The sequence below is a fragment of the Miscanthus floridulus genome, chromosome 10 (assembly GCF_019320115.1).
Source record: "Miscanthus floridulus cultivar M001 chromosome 10, ASM1932011v1, whole genome shotgun sequence".
Classification (NCBI taxonomy): Eukaryota; Viridiplantae; Streptophyta; class Magnoliopsida; order Poales; family Poaceae; genus Miscanthus; species Miscanthus floridulus.
In genome coordinates, this window is record NC_089589.1 from 20,976,686 (window position 1) to 21,002,049 (window position 25,364).

Below are 25,364 nucleotides of genomic sequence, written 5' to 3' on the forward strand. Positions count from 1 at the left end.
CCCATCAACGAATCCTGAGGTCCGCTGGGCCGGTTGGCAATGCAGGCCCAATATCTAATGGCGACGTGGCAAGATTACCCCCGAGACGAAGAGCAAGTAGAGGAATATTCCCAGAATGTACTGTAGCAGTTGAGGGGCACTGTTGTAAACACCGCAAAGGCGGTAGTTGAGCCCTATAAATAGGGAACACTTGTAACAGTACGGGGAGGTTGGTGAATGTATTAATGAAACCACAGCATTACGCGTCACTCCCTTACACGCCCACTTTCCGTGCCAACCCTTCCAAAGCTTCCGCCCGATTATTGCACTCATCGGGCAGAGGCCCTACCACTTCCTCACCGTCTGAGACTGCAAGTCTCAACACCGTCGCCCCGCCAGCACGGCGCACGGCCATCCGGCGGCGCTGGGCCCAGCCGGCACACCGCCCCGTCGGGCGAGAGGGAGAGGGAGAGGGAGAGGGAGAGAGAGGAAGGAAGGGTGGGCGCGGACGCGGCGGAGGCGACGTCTACGGGAGCAGAAGCGTCGAGGTCGGGAAGGAGAAGAATCGAGAAGGGGAATTGTGTAGAAGTAGAAGCTGAAGCTGGGTATATATTTGGTCTTGTGGATTCGGACGAGAAGCCAGAGAAGCTAAAGGAAAGAAAAGAGGAAGCCGGAGAAAGTCACGAGAAGCGGTAGAAGCTGTTTCCGAAGAGAATCCGCTTCAAGTAATAAGGGCCACGGGATGGAGGATCGGACGGCTAGGGTCATTCGGGCCGACGTGGATGCTATTCCTGGCGGCCAAACCAAACTGCTTTGATAAGAGTAGATGGTTTTTCATGGAGCGGGTCTTAACGGGCTTTGTGTGAAACCAGTTGTGCTCGTGGTGGCAATGCAAGCTGAGATTGTAGTCCAAGACCGTTCCTAGGCATCAAAGCATGCCGGCACTAGCATCGCTTGCATCCGGCCACCATGTCATGTTTGGACCATGTGATCAGTACACGACTCACAAATATCATTACGAAGGACAAAGATGCCCTTGTATAAGTGATGACTCGCATATTGTATCAACTATACTATGAAGCTCTGATTGACGGGAAGTCGTCAACCATAACTGCCGCCGGCAAATGTGCAGATTATTAGATTTTCGGTCGCCATTTTCATCATTTTTATATTAGATGGACGGAGGACGGTGCACCAAGCATTCCATGAACTGTAATAAACAAAGAATAAACATAGAAAATACACAGATAAGAGCACGCGACTGTTGCGAAAAAACACAATTAACGTAGGCTTTAGCAAACTCTCCATTCATACAAGGTTTAAAATTACTGGCTATAGAACATAGTGACATCTTTTTTTCAGAAGCTATAAAGGTATAGGGCAGCTATAGCGAAGCTATAACATATAGCGTTTTGTAAGAAAACAATGAAAAATATAAGTACTTGATTGACAATCATAAAATATGTTGGGCACAAATGTATTTCAAAGGTTTTAGGAGTCCAGAAAACTTTACAACATATAATATTATAACGTAATTCATGACATTCAATTGTTCAATTTTCCAAGAAACAAACTTTAAAACATAATATAAGTATATAATAACTAGATTGTCAATATTATAGCTAAAATTGAAGTAGTGCGCTATTTGAAAGCTAAAACTATGCAATTTAGCGGCACTAAAGTGCAATGTAGTGGTCTTAACTGACATAGCAGCAAAATAGCAATAGGTGTGGTCTGTCTCCAGTAGCTAGGCGCTATAGCCTGCTATCTAAAACCATGATCTCATATCACCTTGCGAGTTCTGTACTCAGTGCGGTAACATTAGAAAGTCCCGTAGTTTCGCCCTCAGTAGCGGTGCAGCTATACCTGCCATCCTCAACCTCGAGAGCCGCTCGCGCCTCAGGGCTTTCCGGCATTTCATATGAAAATCGCCGAAGCTCCACGGCGACCTGTCCCATGGCCGGCCTAATTGCATTGCCCGGAGCAGCGATGCATCGGGTCACTAGCTTCGCAGCCGCATAGATCAGTTCCATGCTCCCTTCCTCGATTATGTCAGCGTCTAGAAGCTCACCAAGGGTGCCATTTCCCATCCTGTCCTCAAACGTTGTGGTCAGGTTCTTCCATTCTTTGGCCTGCGGGTTCTTACCAGTCAAGAGCTCAATCAGGACGACCCCGAAGCTGTAGATGTGGGTCTTCTCGGTTATCTGGAAATCCTGTAGAAACTCAGGGCCAAGGTAGGCCAGCGTGCCCTTGGGCACCACCTGCACGTTGTCGTTGATAGTTGAGCACCAAAAGTCGGACACCTTGGCGACCCAATTTGTCGCCGAGCAGAATGTTCTGCGGCTTGACGTCGCCGTGGAGCGTCCGGTGCGGCTCCAAGTGCCGGTGCGCGAGGGCCTCCGCGGTTTCCGCGGCGATCCTCAACAGGGTCGGCAACGTCACCTGGCGCCGAGGCCTGCCATGAATTAGGGTCCTGTTCGCTTGTCTTATAATTCATACTTTTCAGATTATTTTTTTAGCTAGAACAGTGTTTTTCTCTCACGACAAATCAGTCGGAACAGTGTTTCGGCTTGTTTTTTTCTGTGAAGCGAACGGGGCCTAGATCACTCAGGGTCCGGTTGGGCACGAACTCATACACGAGCAAGGGTGCCTGAAATGGAGGCAGCAGCCTTGGAGCCTGACGATGTTTGGGTGGTTGACGCGGCAGAGCAGACCAGCTCCTGGACGAAGTCATCCGTCCGGCTCTTCTCGATCTGCTTGCATCGCTTCACCGCGACAGTGTCAGTGCCGAGGGTGGCCTTGTGGACGGTGCCATGTGCTCCTTCCCCGACGATGTTGGCCTTGTGGAAGCCATGTGTGTGGCCTTCACTAGGTCTCCTCTTTCATATAACTTGACGGTCTTGTTGCCTTCTGTTTCGAGAATTCGCGACAGCATGCGGCCTCCGTGCTGCTCAAACTACCTTTGTCTTTTCTTCTCCTTATTGAGGAAAACTTGGTTTAAAAGAATAGCAATCAGCAGGGCAACAAAAAATGCGACCAAAATTCCTGGAGAGATGTGGTAATCAGAAATTAATAATGTATTCCAAGATCAGCTGTCTGTGGAGAATGTATGTAGATACTGATAGTGCGCTCAACAATCTATCAATAGAACCATATAATTGCTAGCAATGGTCACTAGAAGAGACGGGCTTTTTATGGTAGTTTTAATCGTTAAATATATTTTTATAATAAACTTATTTAACATAGAGATATAAATGTTGCTAATATTTTCTACAAATTTAACGAAACTAGATAGTTTCACCAACACGACCTATAGTGACACTCTTTTGGGACTGTGGAAGTCATTGAAAGTAGTAGGATTTGTATAAAGAAATGATCACATATACACAGCCTTGTTAAGAATATCCAATAAGATTACATGACCGCAATATCTGGTTGATTGATGGTTGATTGATATCTCCTGAAGATTGGATGTGCGCTCAGGCTTGGATTGCAGGTGAAGACAAGTATCGCGGCTTCGGTTAGATAGGATAGGGGTGCCATCTAGGTCCCTTTACTTTCAAAATGCTAATTCTGGGTCCATGAACTTAGCTTCGGGTGTCATCCAGGTCCAAACGGGTCGAAACCCGCTGGCGCGCTGGCGTGGCTCCTACATGTGGGAATTTTTATGTGGTACTTTTCAAATGTGAATGGGTTGATGTTCTTTCTAAAAGTGGAATAAAGAAGGACAAGTATGGCTACACACTTGTTAATTTCTCACACCTGATACATACAGGAGAAAAGATTGTTCATGAACCGTATATTTTTCCTAACCAAGCTGACCAGGTGTTTTATGCTGAAGACAAAGAAAACCTTGGGTGGTTTGTAGTCATGAAGATGAAACCAAGAGATGTAGATGACACAGGTTGTGATGAATGGGAAGATGATGTAGAAAACGAGCCATTCCATGTCACACACCTTGGAGATATGTTCAATAATGCAAATGTAAGACATCAATGGGCTAGAACAGACATTGAGGGAACCACGGTGGATGCTAGTGATGCTGCGGATGCTAGTGGCAATGGATTGAATGACCAATCATAGTTCATGAGGTGCAGTACCTGACTCTTTATTGTGCAAGCTCATTTCTTCAATGGTTTGTGTTTCTCTCCATAGCCTTCCTATTTTGATCAGAACCAGTAGCTTCCAAAGTGAGTGACTCTAATTCGATGTTCTTAAGAAAACAGAAAGAGTTATCATGAAATTTTAAGTAAAAAATTATCTCTGCTACAGTTCTCATGTACTTATCAGATCAATTGAAAATCGTAACTGAACAATAGCAGAAGTTCCTGCAGAATTTTATTGTACCATATGCTTGTATAGTACTTAGTTTAGTTAACTCTTCTGCTACTGTACAGAGTATATCTTAGGGCCTTGTACTTCGAAGTTCTAGTAATAAGCATTGTACAGAGAAGTTGAAACCATGGTGGGATATTTTTTGGGCTTTATAAACCAAGTGGGGTATCAAGCATGTTCATGTAGCAATTTCTAGCTGTTGCATTTGAAACATGGGTGCATTATTCATGTCTGAGCTGGTAACGAGCAGCATGCATTTCTTTCTGCCATTGCTTTCTTCTGACCACCTCTGATGTGTTGATCCAATCATTTAGATGTTTTCTCATGCACATTTCAGAATGACAATTCCTAGCAAGTAAAGCCAACACTATTGCTCTGTGAACCTAATCTTCTCTATGTGAATCCAATGCTAATCAACTGAACGGTGTTGCAGTGCACTCTGTTCATTTGCTACTGTTTCTTGTCAGTTAAAGTGCTAGTACTATGCCCACTAATAATGAGGCTATTTCAGCCTTTTGAGTGGATCAGAAGAACTTATGTTGCTTCAAATTTGTATGCTTGAGTTTAAGATATGCTAGAGACACTTCTATATATTCAAAAATTTATCTAAGTAGATGATTGTAAGCTTTGTACGAGTAATGTAAATATATTTCTAATATATGATGCTGCTATATATTCAAAAATATGTGATGTTATTACTTGCAGAGGGCTTGGTGGAAGCAATGCATGATCAGGCATGAGGAGAAGAGAGTAAATTTGCTTTTCTTTTTCCTCTTTCTCTTCCTTTCTTGTTGATGATATGATTGAGTAGTAACTGAAGGTCGAAATTGCTCAGTATAGAACAGATATTCTCTGCAGAGAAATAATCTAGATTTTGGTTTAGAGAACGGACCTTGGTTGTGTTGATAGCTCAGATGGATACTATGGAACAATAGCTCATGGTTCTCTTTTTCTTCGTTAGAACCATTAAAGTTTGGCATTCCGGAATGGAACTCTAGGACATGGTTAGGTTAATTGGTTTGATATTTTGAATATCTATGTACTTGTATGGAGAGACCTTTCTCGTATATTTTATTATAAAAAAAATCTCTCTGTGTATTGTTGTATCTTGATGTATGGAGATGAACACAGGTCCACTTCAACTCTTTCCTGTGGTTTTCCAAAACGTGTTGGTCTGTGCACTGTGCTTAACTTCCCCAAACTGCAGTAGGGGAATTTCCTCAGCTGATTCCTTTTTAATGTTATACTATCAACAAAGAGATGCATGGTAGGATTTCTGTTCCCTGTTTACATTTTTCCTCTGTTCTTTTTCTAGGAAGTAACATTCTATTCTTTCACCCACCTAACGTTTTCTGACTAAGCAACTGATTGATTTTACTTTTCCCAAGAACAACATAGTACAAACTATAACAGAAGTTATTTGTCCTTATACTGGTTGGCTGCTATTATTGATGTCTGAATTTCCAATTTTAGATCCATCATCCTTATACTGGGTGGCTGCCATTATTGAACCCTCTCCCTAGAACCCTGTCCTTAACAAATGCTGATTAAATGTAGATACAGTAAACAACTTTAATTATTTGGAGTAGATGTTTGGTCATTAGGTTGCAAGGCACCATTGCTCTCATCTTCCCTTCCTAGAGCAGCCCATCAATTTGCTTCCTCATGATGGATTGCTCACTGTTCTGTACCTAGATTTGGTGTTAGCTTCTAGTAATTCTCTTTAATTGGTTTCTATATTTTACCTGTTCTATTAATTTGTGTTCAGTACTCACTTGTACATGGTACTGTGTTTGGTCATTCACATAGGAAATAAGCTGCTTCCCTATCCTTGATTTAGAATTGGTCATTCACATAGGACATAGCGAATTTATGAGAATACCATGTTTTGCCCTAATTGGACTTTTTTTTTCCTTCATGCAGTTCTCCGGTGATCATGGTAAAAGATATTTGACATGGAAGAGCAAAATTTGTGTAATAGATACCACATACCAGGAAGCAAATTTGGCCAAACAAAACATCGTATGATCCAGCATCCATTAGAAAAAGGCATCATTAAACAATCATAGCACAGTATGGGAGAACACTTATTTAGTTAGTTACTTTTCTGAGTTTTTTTTGGTTGCTTGCTTTTTATTTCTATTAATCGGTTGTCATGATGAAGAAATACTATGTATGAGTATGACACAAGTGATGAGAAATACCTACAACTCATTCTGAACGAATTGGCGTAATTTGTCATGTTTGTAATACTATGTATGAGTATGACACAAGTGATGAGAAATACCTACAACTCATTCTGAACGAATTGGTGTAATTTGTCATGTTTGTAGGATGTATCATCTGTGGTCTGAATTTCTAAATAAATAGTTTGCTCTTTCATTTTCCTATGTTTTTGTTGGTCTTTAGAGTTGTACTTTTTCTGTTTGCTATTTAACCACGATTTATGTAGTGGCGAGGATGGCGTTGCAATTTAATTAGCATCTACTTCCTATGATGATGGTACTGTAGGTGGTGTTGGACTGTTCTCAACATTGCTTTGCCAACATTGTAGCACAACGACTGCCTAGGCTTAATAGCACTGAGAATGTCTCTAGGCAATGATTTATTACGATTCATAATGTGCTCATCATGAATATGACAACTAAAATGCAAAGATAAGATGATTTATTCTTTTCTCATAGTTTGAAACAAGCACATGAAACTGGTTTTGTTATACTTTATAGAAATGGAACCAAGAAACGTCAACTTAGATTTTCAGCATAAAAAGCAAAATCACATGAAAATGAGTGATAATTGAACCAACTTTCTTATGTCACAAAAGATCATATCCTAGATCATCTTATATAATTGCATGATCGAGTAACTAGAAGGTTTGACCAACATGTTCCTCAGTGTACATGTTGCTCTCATGATTTTGCTCCATCTAATTTTATGTACTTTTTTGTTTTTAGATTTTCTTCTTCAGTGTACATGTTCCTCTAGTGATAGCTCCATATAATTTACTTTTTTTTGTTTTTGGATTTTCTTCCTAAGTGTACATGTTCGTCTCGTGATCTTGCTCCATCTACACTATATCTTCAGCTTGGCCCAATAACTTCGTAATAGGCTTCCACATCTACATGACTTTTTCAATCACCTATTCAGTCCAGCTCGGGTGTCTTGTCAGGACCTCGGTACAATTGTCTATCAGCTAGAACGACACCAGTGCAATGCCTTTTGCCAACTACAAATTGGAAGATGATCCACATGTATATGTTTCTATGTAACATTTTGGTTGTAATATTATATTGTGTTACTATAGGGAATATACTTGTCACACATTTTACGTGTTCCATTCATGTGTTACAATATAGTACCACTTTTGTGACATTTCACTTGTAACGTTAACTTTTGTGTTACTAAAATCATTGCCAGTAACACATTTTTATAAAAAACGTGTTTTGTGTTACACCCAAGTCCGTAACACATAGTTTTGTGTTACTATGAAATTTCTTAGGAACACATTGATGAATGTGTTACAAGCTAGTGTAACAATATCCTTGTTTTGTAGTAGTGACTTCTTCCACATGGGTGCGTGCCGTTAGCATCGTTCAGAACAGGTTGGCTGTCATGTCCTTTTCAAAAGATGACTTTCACATCATTGACCATATCGAGTACATCCACACCGGTTCAGTTGCGAGGCTTGGTCAGGTGGTCTGCCTTCCCTTTAAAATGCTTGCCTTTCTTTCTTACGGGGTGATTTGCAAGAAGAAATCGACGATGGCCAAGGTACACGACCTTTCGATATTTTTTCAAGAATACACCTCTAATATCACCGAAGCAGTGTGTGCATGCATTATATCCCTTGTTTGACTGTCCTGAAAGATTACTTAGAGCAGGCCAATCATTGATTGTTACGAACAATAATGCTCGTAGATCAAAGTGTTCCTGTTTGTACTCATCCCACACACGTACACCTTCTTTATTCCACAAAATGAGAAGTTCGTCAATAAGTGGTCTCAGGTACACATCGATGTCATTGCCAGGTTGCTTCGGGCCTTGGATGAGCACAGGCATCATAATGAACTTCTGCTTCATGCATAACCAAGGAGGAAGGTTGTAGATACTTAGAGTAACAGGCCAAGTGCTATGACTACTGTTCTGCTCTCCAAAAGGATTGATACCATCTGTACTTAAAGCAAACCTTAAGTTTCTTGCGTCATTTGCAAACTCCGGGAATTCTCTGTCGATTGCTCTCCACTGGGACCCATCAACAGGGTGTCCCAACATATTGTCTACCTTACGGTCTTCTTTGTGCCATCGCAACAATTTTGCATGTTCTTTGTTTCTGAACAGACGTTTCAAGTGTGGTATTATAGGAGCATACCACATAACCTTGGCAGGGATTTTCTTCCGCGGCCGTTTGCCCTCAACATCACCAGGGTCATCTCGCCAGATCTTATACCGCGATGCATGGCATATCGGGCATGCATCCAATTTCTCGTACTCTTTGCCACGGTAGAGGATGCAGTCATTAGGTCATTATAGGAGCATACCACATAACCTTGCTAATTTCTTACATATGGCACATGGGCAGCACATGAAACCATCGCGTTTGTTTGCCTCGGCCGCATGTAACAAAGAATGCACGCCGTCAATGAACTCTTGGGAGCGGCGACCAGCATTGTACATCCAATACCGGCTCATCTGCATTACATGACATAAATACCATATTAAAACCTAGATCATAATTAATTATTTATACAACATGCGTGCCACCACAAAAGGTACAAATTTATGAAAGCATCGCTACAATGTAGACAATCCCAACTACCACTAAAAGAACTAAAGCTAAAATACATTTTAGGAGCACAAGGATTTCGCGACCAATCTCAACTAAAACAGACAGATCCCTGATTGTGCAACATCTTTGGGCTTCTTTGGCTGGATCACTGCCTCATTAGCCGCCGTATCTGCCTGTTGTGCAAGATATTCTTGCACGAGTTCAACATACTCTTCCTCCCAGTAGAAGCCTGAACATCATCTACTGCCACCCCACTGAAATTAAAACAAAAAATTAGAACTTTAATCACAACCATCATGAAAATAGGTATAAACTAATCATAATCATAAAATACGATAAAATAACTCACATTGTGATCCGGACACTTGTAGAAGATACGACCCTTGTTGGGACCCTCCTTCTTCACTCGGTACTCCATCACAATCTTCATCTCATCACGACACTTGCCGCATGGAATGAGAGGGAGGCCCGGCCTAAGTCGCTTTGGAAACCCATGAGAGACCGAGGACCCGGAAGCAGTTGCCATCTACTCTCTATACTCATTTTTTAATACACTATAAATTTCTCATTTTATAAACAAATAAAATTAAGAAACTATAAAATTATCTATATCTCTAAACAATGAAGTGTGCTATGCATGCTAGAAATAAAAAGTGAATACTAATTTTAAATACCTACTTTAACCTTTCTTCATCCAAATATGCAAACTATAAGTTATTTTGAGCTCAAATTGTTTACAAATAAAAAAAACACCATAAAAACAATATATATATAGTGAACAATATGAGATAAGCCAATGATGAAAAATGAGAGTATGAGATTGGTAACCTTTACAACTGAAGAATCGACGGAGGTATCGAAGAATGGATGGAGGAACAATGGAGGGAGGAAGCAAGAACACTAGTGCAGTGAGCTTCAAAATGTGCTGAGCTCGGGCTCGGGGAGGAAGAAGGAGACGGCCGAGATATAAAGGGGGGACCTTTAGTCCCGGTTGGTGGCTCCAACCAGGACTAAAGGTAACTTTCCAACCCCCGGCGCAGCCACGGCCCGGGAGTAGACCTTTACTCCCGGTCGGAGCCACCAACCGGGAGTAAAAGTCTACCTTTAGTCCCGGTTGGTGGTTCCAACCGGGACTAAAGGTCCCTGCCACCTCTGCCTGGCGCAGTAGCCGTTGGGCAGGGACCTTTAGTCCCGGTTGGAGCCACCAACCGGGACTAAAGGTCTGTCTAGTCCCGGGCGTAAAAAATGCCGGGACTAGAGCCCATTTTGGCCGAGGATCAAAGGTCTGTTCTCTACTAGTGAGGCCGAGGCCAATGGAGCTCACATTATCTCGAGCGGCAGATATTCCACCTGACACCCTATCGCTCGGGGCTCCGGTCAAATCAATGTGGCTCGATGGACAGGGGCCAGAGCTCCTCGATTTGGCTGCCTCATGGAAGGGCTCAGCCGAGCAAAGGTCCCTCAGTCCATGGCCTCCAAGGAAGCCACAAGCATCTTGCTAGAGAGATCTAAGCACCCAGGGGACATTTCAAATCTTTCGGCCAGCGCCTATCGTGGGGTAGTTGTCTGACACCTGAGGAGGAATTCTGCAACGTCAGCTTTAGCAAACATTGCTCCTCCACTCCACTTTAGCCGAGCGCTGCTTGTCTGCTTTAGCAATGTTCACACCAAGCGCTCGGCTAAAGTGGAGTGGAGGAGCAATGCTTGCTAAAGCTGACGTTGCAGAATTCCTCCTCAGGTGTCAGAAAACTATACTGTGCAGTGGCCACCGGAAACAACCAATGGAGAGCACATGGCCTTTCAAATTAAAGCTAAATGAGAACTACATGCGCAGATACAAGATGATGTGCTAGCTGTCATAAAAAAGATGATGTGCTAGCTAGTGCAGCAGGGTTTCGATGACGATGTACTACCCCTGAAAAACAAAGCAAACTCCCAACTCATGCAAGGAGGTCCCAAAACTTGTTCCGCTGTTTTTCTATAAATAATGAATTTCTGAGATTTCATTTAGTCCTTTCATTACAAAAAAAGTACAAAATTAGTTTCACCTCGCCGTCGACCACAGACTCCGAGCTCCACACCTGCGTACCACAAGCCAAGAGATATGTTGCATAACCTAAATCACGCCATGATTAGTTCACAAACTCAACCCAAAATGCGAATCACGTTGACAATCACTTATCACAAATTCGAACCATAAGGGCACATATGAACCTTATGTTATGTTGGCACAAGTTGGAAGTTAGACATGCACCAGCTGGTAGAGACTTGGTGCCCTATACACTGACATGCACCTGCCTCGAGTCGCTGCAAGCTTCACGTGTGACTGCATCGGATGCAGGGCCATGTTTAGATTGAGGTTAGGAATCAGTATTTGACACTGTAGCACTTTCGTTTGTATTTGACAATTATTGTCCAATTATGGGCTAACTAGGCTCAAAAGATTCGTCTCATAATTTACAATCAAACTGTGTAATTAGTTATTTTTTTATCTACATTTAATAATCCATGCATGTGTCCAACGATTTGATGTGATGGAGAGAGAGTGAAAAAACTTGCAATCTAAACAAGGCCCAGATACCATGCCAGTGAGGACACTGGGTTGCTTTAACAAATGAACATTAGGGTGCCAAGTGTATTATATTGTCACTGCGCTGACACGAGGACATGACATGCGGTTATGTCAGACCGACTGAACTATTTTACTTTGTCGCGCGCGGTCTGGCAATGGTAGTTGTAATGCAAATCAATCAGATTCAGATTCATGGCCAGCCGGTGACAGAAAATTCAGTGCAGTGTGATCAATACTCACTAGTTAGCAAATGTTGTGAAAAAAAACTATACTGTGCAGTGGCCACCGGAAACAACCAATGGAGAGCACATGGCCTTCCAAATTAAAGCTAAATGAGAACTACCTGCGGAGATACAAGATGATGTGCTAGCTGTCATCAAAAAGATGATGTGCTAGCTAGTGCAGCAGGGTTTCGATGACGATGTACTACAACGGAAAAACAAAGCAAACTCCCAACTCGTGCAAGGATAGTGATAATCATGACTGCATCTTCTCATATGGTATAGTTGAGAAAGAAGATATTTGTTTCCAGCAACATTGCCATTGACATGTGGCGGAAAAAGGTAAAATAGCAATGGCACGTAAATATTGTCAGGTTTGGCATATGGGAATGCCTCACTAGCAACTCTGCAAAGATCATAAAAGAGTCGTAATCATGACTGCATACTCTTATTTAACTCTGCAAAGTGGCTGGGATTCGCTTGGGGACAACCCGTTCATGTTGGCAAAAATCACTTCCTATATTTCAGAAAAAGGTATCTATCTCCAGCATCATTGGCATTGACATATGGTCAACCAAAAAATGCAAAATAGCAAAGGCACGAAAATATGGTCAGGTTTATTAGAAGCACCTCACAGGTACCATCATATGCTCAAACTGCAATTGGTACATCATCAACAATGGCATATGCTGAGACTAAAATAAATAAAGCAGCACCATAGGCACACTAAAGGTATCTATCTCCAGCATCATTGGCATTGACATATGGTCAACCAAAAAATGCAAAATAGCAAAGGCACGAAAAAATGGTCAGGTTTATCAGAAGCACCTCACAGGTACCATCATATGCTCAAACTGCAATCGGTACATCATCAGCAACGGCATATGCTGAGACTAAAATAAATAAAGCAGCACCATAGGCACACTTATATATACCGATGAAAAGATTACAACATCAACACATCAGCACAAACCTTATGCGTAAGCAAAATAAATCCATATATATAGGAAATGAAATCAAGGGATCAGGACATAAGGTAGGAAGGAGATAAAGGGGATTTTTTGGCACCCGATTCACTGCATAGATTGAATGGGGAGCGGACAAATCCAACCATGCAGCCGACGGATCCGGCCATCCGTCACCGGAGCCGGCAAGGGAAGGGGAGGGAAGCAAGTGAGAGAGCGCACCTTTATCTATACAGTGGCCAGGCAGCAATGGGTCCATGGCCACCTCTCCCGCGGCCCGCGGCCACAGTGTGCAACGACGGCGGCGGCCAGCGGGCCTGCTCGCAGCGGCGCGCTCGCACCCACCCCGGCCAGGGGCATGGCCGCCGAGCACATGCAGCGAGGGTTTGGTCAAGCACACGCAGAGCGGTGGGAAGGGGCAGCGCGGGGGAAGCGGCGTCGGCGGCTACTGGCATGGCCCGGTCGTGCCGCTCCGTGGCCGAGGACGTCCACCGCCATCAGGGCGCCCACCGTCGGGGCCCACCCATGGCGCGGCACAGCAGGCCGGGGGTGCCGTCGCCCCGCCAGCGCAGCGCACGGCCATCCGGCGGCACTGGGCCCAGCCAGCACACCGCCCCGTCGGGCGAGAGGGAGAGGGAGAGGGAGAGAGAGAGGAAGGGAAGGTGGGCACGGATGCGGCGGAGGCGACGTCTACGGGAGCAGAAGCGTTGAGGTCGGGAAGGAGAAGAATCGAGAAGGGGAATTGTGTAGAAGTAGAAGCTGAAGCTGGGTATATATTTGGTCTTGTGGATTCGGACGAGAAGCCAGTGAAGCTAAAGGAAAGAAAAGAGGAAGCCGGAGAAAGTCACGAGAAGCGGTAGAAGCTGTTTCCGAAGAGAATCCGCTTCAAGTAATAAGGGCCACGGGATGGAGGATCGGACGGCTATGGTCATTCAGGCCGATGTGGATGCTATTCCTGGCGGCCAAACCAAACTGCTTTGATAAGAGTAGATGGGTTTTCATGGAGTGGGCCTTAACGGGCTTTGTGTGAAACCAGTTGTGCTCGTGGTGGCAATGCAAGCTGAGATTGTAGTCCAAGCCCGTTCCTAGGCATCAAAGCATGCCGGCACTAGCATTGCTTGCATCCGGCCACCATGTCATGTTTGGACCATGTGATCAGTACACGATGCCCTCGTATAAGTGATGACTCGCATATTGTATCAACTATACTATGAAGCTCTGATTGACGGGAAGCCGTCAACCATAACTGCCGCCGGCAAATGTGCAGATTATTAGATTTTCGGTCGCCATTTTCATCATTTTTATATTAGATGGACGGAGGACGGTGGACCAAGCATTCCATGGACTGTAATAAACAAAGAATAAACATAGAAAATACACAGATAAGAGCACGCGACTGTTGCGAAAAAACACAATTAACGTAGGCTTTAGCAAACTCTCCATTCATACAAGGTTTAAAATTACTGGCTATAGAACATAGTGACATCTTTTTTTCAGAAGCTATAAAGGTATAGGGAAGCTATAGCGAAGCTATAACATATAGCGTTTTGTAAGAAAACAATGAAAAATATAAGTACTTGATTGACAATCATAAAATATGTTGGGCACAAATGTATTTCAAAGGTTTTAGGAGTCCAGAAAACTTTACAACGTATAGTATTATAACGTAATTCATGAAATTCAATTGTTCAATTTTCCAAGAAACAAACTTTAAAACATAATATAAGTATATAATAACTAGATTGTCAATATTATAGCTAAAATTGAAGTAGTGCGCTATTTGAAAGCTAAAACTATGCAATTTAGCGGCACTAAAGTGCAATGTAGTGGTCTTAGCTGACATAGCAGCAAAAATAGCAATAGGTGTGGTCTGTCTCCAGTAGCTAGGCGCTATAGCCTGCTATCTAAAACCATGATCTCATATCACCTTGCGAGTTCTGTACTCAGTGCGGTAACATTAGAAACTACCGTAGTTTCGCCCTCAGTAGCGATGCAGCTATACCTGCCATCCTCAACCTCGAGAGCCGCTCGCGCCTTAGGGCTTTCCGGCATTTCATATGAAAATCGCCGAAGCTCCACGGCGACCTGTCCCATGGCCGGCCTTGCATTGCCCGGAGCAGCGATGCATCGGGTCACTAGCTTCGCAGCCGCATAGATCAGTTCCATGCTCCCTTCCTCGACTATGTCAGCGTCTAGAAGCTCACCAAGGGTGCATTTCCCATCCTGTCCTCAAACGTTGTGGTCAGGTTCTTCCATTCTTTGGCCTGCGGGTTCTTACCAGTCAAGAGCTCAATCAGGACGACCCCGAAGCTGTAGATGTGCGTCTTCTCGGTTATCTGGAAATCCTGCAGAAACTCAGGGTCAAGGTAGGCCAGCGTGCCCTTGGGCACCACCTGCACGTTGTCGTTGATAGTTGAGCACCAAAAGTCGGACACTTTGGCGACCCAATTTGTCGCCGAGCAGAATGTTCTGCGGCTCGATGTCGCCGTGGAGCGTCCGGTGCGGCTCCGAGTGCCGGTGCGCGAGGGCCTCCGCGGTTTCCGCGGCGATCCTCAACCGGGTCGGCAACGTCACCCGGCGCCGAGGCCTGCCATGAATTAGGGCCCTGATCGCTTGTCTTATAATTCGTACTTTTCAGTTTATTTTTTTAGTTAGAATAGTGTTTTTCTCTCACGATAAATCAGTCGGAACAGTGTTTCAGCTTGTTTTTTCAGTGAAGCGAACGGGGCCTAGATCACTCAGGGTCCCGTTGGGCACGAACTCATACACGAGCAAGGGTGCCTGAAATGGAGGCAGCAGCCTTGGAGCCTGACGATGTTTGCGTGGTCAACGCGGCAGAGCAGACCAGCTCCTGGACGAACTCATCCGTCCGGCTCTTCTCGATCTGCTTGCATCGCTTCACCGCGACAGTGTCAGTGCCGAGGGTGGCCTTGTGGACGGTGCCATGTGCTCCTTCCCCGACGATGTTGGCCTTGTGGAAGCCATGTGTGTAGCCTTCACTAGGTCTCCTCTTTCGTATAACTTGACGGTCTTGTTGTCTTCTGTTTCGAGAATTCGCGACAGCATGCGGCCTCCGTGCTGCTCAAACTACCTTTGTCTTTTCTTCTCCTTATTGAGGAAAACTTGGTTTAAAAGAATAACAATCAGCAGGGCAACAAAAAATGCGACCGAAATTCCTGGAGAGATATGGTAATCAGAAATTAATAATGTATTCCAAGATCAGCTGTATGTGGAGAATGTATGTAGATACTGATAGTGCGCTCAACAATCAATCAATAGAACCATATAATTGCTAGCAATGGTCACTAGAAGAGACGGGCTTTTTATGATAGTTTTAATCGTTGAATATATTTTTATAATAAACTTATTTAACATAGAGATATAAATGTTGCTAATATTTTCTACAAATTTAACGAAACTAGATAGTTTCACCAACACGACCTATAGTGACACTCTTTTGGGACTGTGGAAGTCATTGAAAGTAGTAGGATTTGTATAAAGAAATGATCACATATACACAGCCTTGTTCAGAATATCCAATAAGATCATATGACCGCAATATCTGGTTGATTGATGGTTGATTGATATCTCCTGAAGATTGGTTGTGCGCTCAGGCTTGGATTGCGGGTGAAGACAAGTATCACGGCTTCGGTTAGATAGGATAGGTATCTCCTGATTGATGTAATCTTGTGATGTAATCTAGAGTTACCAAAAGTAGTTAGCTTCTTCTTGTTGTACAAGTTGTACCGCCCCGCCAGGGGCTCTTCCTGGCTATATTAACACAAAGCCATGAGCCTAAGAGGGCATCACGTTCCAACCATTTTCACATGGTAATCAGAGCTATGTTAGTCCACAATATTCTCGATGGCTTCCTCTTCCGCGCTTCAACAATCGTTCTCTCTGATCGGTTGTCCCGTCACCGAGAAGCTGGGCAAAGGGAATTTTCCCCTATGGAGCGCCCAGGTGCTGTCTGCTCTTCGCGGTGCGCAGATAGCGCACTATCTCGAGCCCGACATTGTGGTGCCGGCGAAGCAAATCCCCACTGAGGTACAGGTTAACAAACAAATTCATAATTCTGTGCTTAATTGAGAAAAACAAGTATGTTATTTTATGGTCATCTATGAACGTGAATATTCAAATATATTATTATATCCATGTGTAAGTAGGCGTGAACATCCTAAGGCTATATACCAAAAGTTAAAATATTGCTGCATGGCTATGGAACAACATAATAAAGGGATGAGATGCTCAACAAATCTCAGGACACAGAAAAAACAGGGATGAGGTGCTCAACAAAGCTTAGGGCACAGAAAAAACCCGACAGCAGGAACAAAAAACTACTTGGGTTACTTGGGTGTCATCTGCGTACTCTGATTTGGAAAGAGAGAAAAAACAGGGCAGTAGGAATTAAACAATAAGCATTTAGAAGAGCATAAAAGTAAATTAAAGGTCATCATATATAGTCATTATGCTCAAATAAAGAATTACTATAATGGCAATAATAACTAAATTTGATTAGAAAATTCTACAAATTTACAGAACAATATATTTGGGTCCATAAGTATTCCCTAAAAGTTTCAAACATTTTCAATAAAGTGGGACTATACATTGTTCACAAATAGATATATATCTCAGTTTTTACTTAGTCATATAACTATGTCAGAGATGTGTCCATTTGGGAACAATGTTTCATACTGCTTTGTTAAAACCATTTAAGATTTTTATAGAATGATTATATAACAAAAACAGGCTATCATGGAAGTTTGTAGAATTTTTAACCAAATTTAGATATTATTACAATTATCATATGGTAATTCCATAAAGTAACTATAATAGTAAATAAATTTTGTCAATTTTTTTTACAAATTGACATAACAACATAATTTGGGTCCATAAGCATTCCCTAAAATTTAAAAAAATTAATAAAGTGAGACTATAGATCGTTCACAAACAGAGACATCTCTCACTTAGCCATATAACTTTATTAAAATTATTTGAAGTTTTTATAGAATAATTACACAACAAGAACATACTATCATGCAAGGTTGTAGAATTTTCTAACCAAATTTAGATATTATAGTAATCCTTGTAAGGTAATTCCACAAATAGGAAAATTCACGGGCGATCCATCGAGTTTGCAAGGGGTGCCATCTAGGTCCCTTTACTTTCAAAATGCTAATTCTGGGTCCATGAACTTGGCTTCGGGTGTCATCTAGGTCCAAACGGGTCGAAACCCGCTGGCGCGCTGGCGTGGCTCCTACATGTGGGCCCCACATGTCAGTTGGTTATATTTCTAATTATTTTTATTTTTTGCTGATGTGGCACGATGACTTTATCAAAAAATAATTCATAGCTTTTTCATAGGAGCTCAAATTAAGACAAGCTTTATATAAAAATTATAACTCTCGACAAGATCTACAACTTTGTAGTTGAAAAGTTTTTTAATTGAAATTGTTTAGGGTCCCAAAATATTGTTGTAAGTGCGTATATTTTGAAATTTGAAATTCAAAATTATTCAACAATCTCGGATGTTGGCATGGTTTATATGAAATTTATAGTTCTCAATACGATCTAAAAATTTGTAGTCAAAAAGTTTTTTAGTTGAAGTTATTTAGTGTCCCAAATATGTGTTCTAAGTTTCTTCAAAATATGTGTTCTAAGTTTATAGATTTTGAAATAAGAAACTTAGAACACATATTTGGGATACTAAACGAGCTCAAATAAAAAACTTTTCAGCTACAAAGTTGTAGATTGTATTGAGAACTATAACTTTCATATACACCATGTCAGCATCTGAGGTTTTTTTATAATTTTAAATTTTGAATTTTAAAATCTGCAAACTTACAACAATATTTTAGGACCCTAAATAGTTTCAATTCATAAATTTTTCAACTACAAAGTTGTAGATCCTGTCGAGGGCTATAGTTTTAATATAAAGTTTGTCTTCGTCCGAGCTCATATGAAAAAGTTTGAATTATTTTTTAAAAAGTCAGTGTGCAACATCAGCAGAATAATAAAAATAAATAGAAATATAACCAACTGACATGTGGACCTCACATATAGGAGCCACGCCAGCGCTCTACGTCAACATCCAGAGCGGGTTTGGACCCGGATGACACCCAAAGACTAAGTTTATGGACCTAGAATTGACATTTTGAATGTAGAGGGACCCAGATGACACCCCCCCAAGTTGAAGGACCACCTGTGAATTTTCCTCTTCCATAAAATAACTGCAATAGTAGCTAATTTGGTCAGAAAATTGTGCAAACTTGCATAACAATATATTTTGGGTCCATAAACATTTCATTAAAAAATAAAAAAAATAGTAAAGTGGGACTACACATTGTTCATAAATGGATACATCTCTCACTTAGTCATATATTTATATAAGAGGTGTAGCTATTTGTAAACAATATGTCGTACCAATATGTTAAAACCATTTCAGAGTTTACGGAGTGATATACAACAAAAACATATTGTCACGCAAGTCTGTAGAATTCTCTAACCAAATTTAGATATTATTACAATTGTTGTATGGTAATTTGGAAATAGGAGAGGATGAGTTATTCGTAGGAAACAAATAATTTTTTCCATCTATCTTCTAGATATGGGCTATAGTAAAATCATATGACCCTAGTTACATTCTTTGTGAATTTTTGAATCTTGGTAGAGGAACATGGAGTTCAATTTGGAATCACGTTCGATACGCACGTAGAAATTTATTAAAAATATGGAAAATAGCAAATCAGTTTCAAGTTTCTTAAAGTTTTACACACCAACATATATGTAGGATATAGCATGTGAAAGGTTTTGGAGTATAAAAATGGAGCAACTCCAACAACTTGGCTACTTTTGATGTGGTGGCTATTTTAGAATTTTTATAGCAAAAATAAACTCCAACAGATGTGTTATCCGACTTCGTAGAATAGAAAGCTTTCTATCCCTTGATTTTCGGTCGCCATATATAGCCAACCACGGGTGCTCGCTATCTGACTTTGTAAAATAGCAAGGTTATTGTGGATCTCTTCTTTTTTGAGGAGTTTTCTATTTTACAAAATGACTAAACAATAGAATTTGGCTACTAATTTTAGCCTAGCTGTTGGAGTTGCTCAAGTTTTCATCACATTCTGCCTTCTCTATTTAGTTAATAATAGAAAAATTGCAATGGGCTAAGGATGGAAAAAGCTAGAATTTGGCCCAACAAGGATTGGAATGAGTTAGAGATGGAAATAGGCCCAACAATTCGACCCAACAATTCAAAAATTTGAATTTCAAAATTGAGAACTTCAGACAAAATTTTAGGATGATAAATGATTTCAAATTAAAAAGTCATTAACTGCAAAGTTGTAGACCTCATAAAGATCGACAACTTTTAGTTTTGGTCATTTCTCCATCCAAGTTCTTTTGAGCAATTAGAACATTTGAATTTTTAAAATATGAGAACTTCAAACAAAATTTTTGGAAGGTAAATGATTTGAAATGAAAAGGTTGTCAATTACAATGTTGTGGACCTCGTCGAGATATACACTTTATTTGGTTGTGAATTTCTCCATCTGAGTTCTTTTGAACAACTCAAAAATTTACAAACATGATTTAAACAACATCAAGGTACCATCTGGATTCTCCCTTGTTGGGACCCTCCTTCTTCACTCGGTACTCCATCACAATCTTCGTCTCATCATGACACTTGCCGCATGGAATGAGAGGGAGGCCCGGCCTAAGTCGCTTTGGAAACCCATGAGAGGCCGAGGACCCAGAAGCAGTTGCCATCTACTCTCTATACTCATTTTTTAATACACTATAAATTTCTCATTTTATAAACAAATAAAATTAAGAAACTATAAAATTATCTATATCTCTAAACAATGAAGTGTGCTATGCATGCTAGAAATAAAAAGTGAATACTAATTTTAAATACCTACTTTAACCTTTCTTCATCCAAATATGCAAACTATAAGTTATCTTGAGCTCAAATTGTTTACAAATAAAAAAAACACCATAAAAACAATATATATATAGTGAACAATATGAGATAAGCCAATGATGAAAAATGAGAGTATGAGATTGGTAACCATTACAACTGAAGAATCGATGGAGGAATCGAAGAAATCGATGGAGGAATCGAAGAATGGATGGAGGAACAATGGAGGGAGGAAGCAAGAACACTAGTGCAGTGAGCTTCAAAATGTGCTGAGCTCGGGCGAGGGGAGGAAGAAGGAGATGGCTGGGATATAAAGGGGGGACCTTTAGTCCCGGTTGGTGGCTCCAACCGGGACTAAAGGTAACTTTCCAACCCCCAGCGCAGCCACGGCCCGGGAGTAGACCTTTACTCCCGGTTGGAGCCACCAACCGGAAGTAAAAGTCTACCTTTAGTCCCGGTTGGTGGTTCCAACCGGGACTAAAGGTCCCTGCCACCTCTGCCTGGCGCAGTAGCCGTTGGGCAGGGACCTTTAGTCCCGATTGGAGCCACCAACCGGGACTAAAGGTCTCTCTAGTCCCGGGCGCAAAAAATGCCGGGACTAGGGCCCATTTTGGCCGAGGATCAAAGGTCTGTTCTCTACTAGTGAGGCCGAGGCCAATGGAGCTCACATTATCTCGAGCGGCAGATATTCCACCTGACACCCTATCGCTCGGGGCTCCGGTCGAATCAATGTGGCTCGGTGGACAGGGGCCAGACCTCCTCGATCTGGCTGCCTCATGGAAAGGCTCAGCCGAGCAAAGGTCCCTCAGTCCATGGCCTCCATGGAAGCCACAAGCATCCTGCCAGAGAGATCTAAGCACCCAGGGGACATTTCAAATCTTTCGGCCAGCGCCTATCGTGGGGTAGTTGTCTGACACATGAGGAGGAATTCTGCAAAGTCAGCTTTAGCAAGCATTGCTCCTCCACTCCACTTTAGCCGAGCGCCGCTTGTCTGCTTTAGCAATGTTCACACCAAGCGCTCGGCTAAAGTGGAGTGGAGGAGCAATGCTTGCTAAAGCTGACGTTGCAGAATTCCTCCTCAGGTGTCAGAAAACTATACTGTGCAGTGGCCACCGGAAACAACCAATGGAGAGCACATGGCCTTTCAAATAAAAGCTAAATGAGAACTACATGCGCAGATACAAGATGATGTGCTAGCTGTCATAAAAAAGATGATGTGCTAGCTAGTGCAGCAGGGTTTCGATGTACTACCCCTGAAAAACAAAGCAAACTCCCAACTCATGCAAGGAGGTCCCAAAACTTGTTCCCCTGTTTTACTATAAATAATGAATTTCTGAGATTTCATTTAGTCCTTTCATTACAAAAAAAGTACAAAATTAGTTTCACCTCGCCGTCGACCACCGACTCTGAGCTCCACACCTGCGTACCACAAGCCAAGAGATATGTTGCATAACCTAAATCATGCCATGATTAGTTCACAAACTCAACCCAAAATGCGAATCACGTTGACAATCACTTATCACAAATTCGAACCATAAGGGCACGTATGAACCTTATGTTATGTTGGCACAAGTTGGAAGTTAGACATGCACCAGCTGGTAGAGACTTGGTGCCCTATACACTGACATGCACCTGCCTCGAGTCGCTGCAAGCTTCACGTGTGACTGCATCGGATGCAGATACCATGCCAGTGAGGACATTGGGTTGCTTTAACAAATGAACATTAGGGTGCCAAGTGTATTATGTTGTCACTGCGCTGACACGAGGACATGACATGCGGTTATGTCAGACCGACTGAACTATTTTACTTTGTCGCGCGCGGTCTGGCAATGGTAATGCAAATCAATCAGATTCAGATTCATGGCCAGCCGGTGACAGAAAATTCAGTGGAGAGTGATCAATACTCACTAGTTAGCAAATGTTGTGAAAAAAAACTATACTGTGCAGTGGCCACCGGAAACAACCAATGGAGAGCACATGGCCTTCCAAATTAAAGCTAAATGAGAACTGCCTGCGGAGATACAAGATGATGTGCTAGCTGTCATCAAAAAGATGATGTGCTAGCTAGTGCAGCAGGGTTTCGATGACGATGTACTACAACGGAAAAACAAAGCAAACTCCCAACTCATGCAAGGATAGTGATAATCATGACTGCATCTTCTCATATGGTATAGTTGAGAAGAAGATATTTGTTTCCAGCAACATTGTCATTGACATGTGGTGGAAAAAGGTAAAATAGCAATGGCACATAAATATTGTCAGGTTTGGCATATGGGAATGCCTCACTAGCAACTCTGCAAAGATCATAAAAGAGTCGTAATCATGACTGCATACTCTTATTTAACTCTGCAAAGCGGCTGGGATTCGCTTGAGGACAACCCGTTCATGTTGGCAAAAATCACTTCCTATATTTCAGAAAAAGGTATCTATCTCCAGCATCATTGGCATTGACATATGGTCAACCAAAAAATGCAAAATAGCAAAGGCACGAAAATATGGTCAGGTTTATTAGAAGCACCTCACAGGTACCATCATATGCTCAAACTGCAATTGGTACATCATTAACAACGGCCTATGCTGAGACTAAAATAAATAAAGCAGCACCATAGGCACACTAAAGGTATCTATCTCCAGCATCATTGGCATTGACATATGGTCAACCAAAAAATGCAAAATAGCAAAGGCACAAAAATATGGTCAGGTTTATCAGAAGCACCTCACAGGTACCATCATATGCTCAAACTGCAATCGGTACATCATCAGCAATGGCATATGCTAAGACTAAAATAAATAAAGCAGCACCATAGGCACACTTATATATACTGATGAAAAGATTACAACATCAACACATCGGCACAAACCTTATGTGTAAGCAAAATAAATCCATATATATAGGAAATGAAATCAAGGGATCAGAGACATAAGGTAGGAAGGAGATAAAGGGGATTTTTTGGCACCCGATTCACTGCATAGATTGAATGGGGAGCGGACAAATCCAACCATGCAGCCGACGGATCCGGCCATCCGTCACCGGAGCCGGCAAGGGAAGGGGAGGGAAGCAAGTGAGAGAGCGCACCTTTACCTATACAGTGGCCGGGCAGCAATGGGTCCATGGCCACCTCTCCTGCAGCCCGCGGCCACAGTGTGCAGCGACGGCGGCGGCCAGCGGGCCTGCTCGCAGCGGCGCGCTCGCACCCACCCACGGCTAGGGGCATGGCCGCCGAGCACATGCAGCGAGGGTTTGGTCAAGCACACGCAGAGCGGTGGGAAGGGGCAGCGCGGGGGAAGCTGCGTCGGCGGCTACTGGCATGGCCCGGTCGTGCCGCTCCGTGGCCGAGGACGTCCACCGCCATCTGGGCGCCCACCGTCGGGGCCCACCCATGGCGTGGCACAGCAGGCCGGGGGTGCCGTCGCCCCGCCAACGCGGCGCACGGCCATTCGGCGGCGCTGGCTCCAGCCAGCACACCGCCCCGTCGGGCGAGAGGGAGAGGGAGAAGGAGAGAGAGGAAGGGAAGGTGGGCGCGGACACGGCGGAGGCGACGTCTACGGGGGCAGAAGCGTCGAGGTCGGGAAGGAGAAGAATCGAGAAGGGGAATTGTGTAGAAGTAGAAGCTGAAGCTGGGTATATATTGGGTCTTGTGGATTCGGACGAGAAGCCAGAGAAGCTAAAGGAAAGAAAAGAGGAAGCCGGAGAAAGTCACGAGAAGCGGTAGAAGCTGTTTCCGAAGAGAATCCGCTTCAAGTAATAAGGGCCACGGGATGGAGGATCGGACGGTTAGGGTCATTCGGGCCGACGTGGATACTATTCCTGGCGGCCAAACCAAACTGCTTTGATAAGAGTAGATGGTTTTTCATGGAGTGGGTCTTAACGGGCTTTGTGTGAAACCAGTTGTGCTCGTGGTGGCAATGCAAGCTGAGATTGTAGTCCAAGCCCGTTCCTAGGCATCAAAGCATGCCGGCACTAGCATCGCTTGCATCCGGCCACCATCACTACGGGAGAAGCAAAATTTGCCGAGTGCCGGAGGCTTTGCCGAGTGTATTTTATTGGGCACTCGGCAAAGACGGTCTTTGCAGAGTGCCTTTTTTCTGGCACTCGGCAAAGATGTATTTTGCCGAGTGTTTTTTTTCGGCACACGGCAAAATGCGTCTTTGCCGAGTGCCTTTTTCTGGCACTCGGCAAAGATGGAGTTTGCCGAGTGCCTTTGTTTTGGCACTCGGCAAAGAGGCATTTTGCCGTGTGCATTTTTTTGGCCCTCGGCAAATCAGTTTTTTGAATCAATTTTTGAGGCCCTAAATGAATTCAAATGAAAAACTTTTCAACTACAAAGTTGTATAACTTCTCAAGATCTACAAAGTTTATTTTGGTCATTTCTTCATTTGACAAAGCGACAATAACGTTGTTCATAAAATCTACATCTCTCATATTAGTTTCATGAAAGTAGAAGAGAGATATATAAGATTTGTGAACAATGTTAGTACCACTATGTCGGATGAACAAATGAACAAAATAAACTTTGTAGATCTTGAGAAGTTATGAAATTTTGTAGTTGGCAACATTTTGATTTGAAATCATCTTGTCATGCAA

The 25,364-nt window shown here is 42.8% G+C and overlaps 1 protein-coding gene across 1 annotated transcript; it reads right to left on the reverse strand.

Moving 5' to 3' along the window:
* Nucleotides 1–335: 335 nt before the first annotated feature.
* Nucleotides 336–23,994, reverse strand: LOC136488159 (wall-associated receptor kinase-like 10). The gene is made up of 6 exons (XM_066485178.1): nucleotides 23,856–23,994; nucleotides 15,950–16,034; nucleotides 15,704–15,899; nucleotides 15,063–15,251; nucleotides 1,846–2,240; nucleotides 336–627 (listed from the first exon to the last, which is right to left on the reverse strand). The coding sequence occupies exons 1-6, from the start codon at nucleotides 23,992–23,994 to the stop codon at nucleotides 336–338; spliced, it is 1,296 nt and encodes a 431-aa protein (XP_066341275.1).
* Nucleotides 23,995–25,364: the final 1,370 nt, after the last annotated feature.

What these genes read in the sequence shown, in the direction of transcription:
- LOC136488159 (XM_066485178.1), bottom strand. Translation starts at nt 23,994, where the DNA reads ATGCCCCTAGCCGTGGGTGGGTGCGAGCGCGCCGCTGCGAGCAGGCCC. An exon ending in AAGGAGAAGAAAAGACAAAG is followed by an intron (nt 15,900 to 15,949) that starts GTAGTTTGAGCA and finishes TTCTCGAAACAG; the next exon opens with AAGACAACAAGACCGTCAAG. An exon ending in ATGAGTTCGTCCAGGAGCTG is followed by an intron (nt 15,252 to 15,703) that starts GTCTGCTCTGCC and finishes GACAACGTGCAG; the next exon opens with GTGGTGCCCAAGGGCACGCT.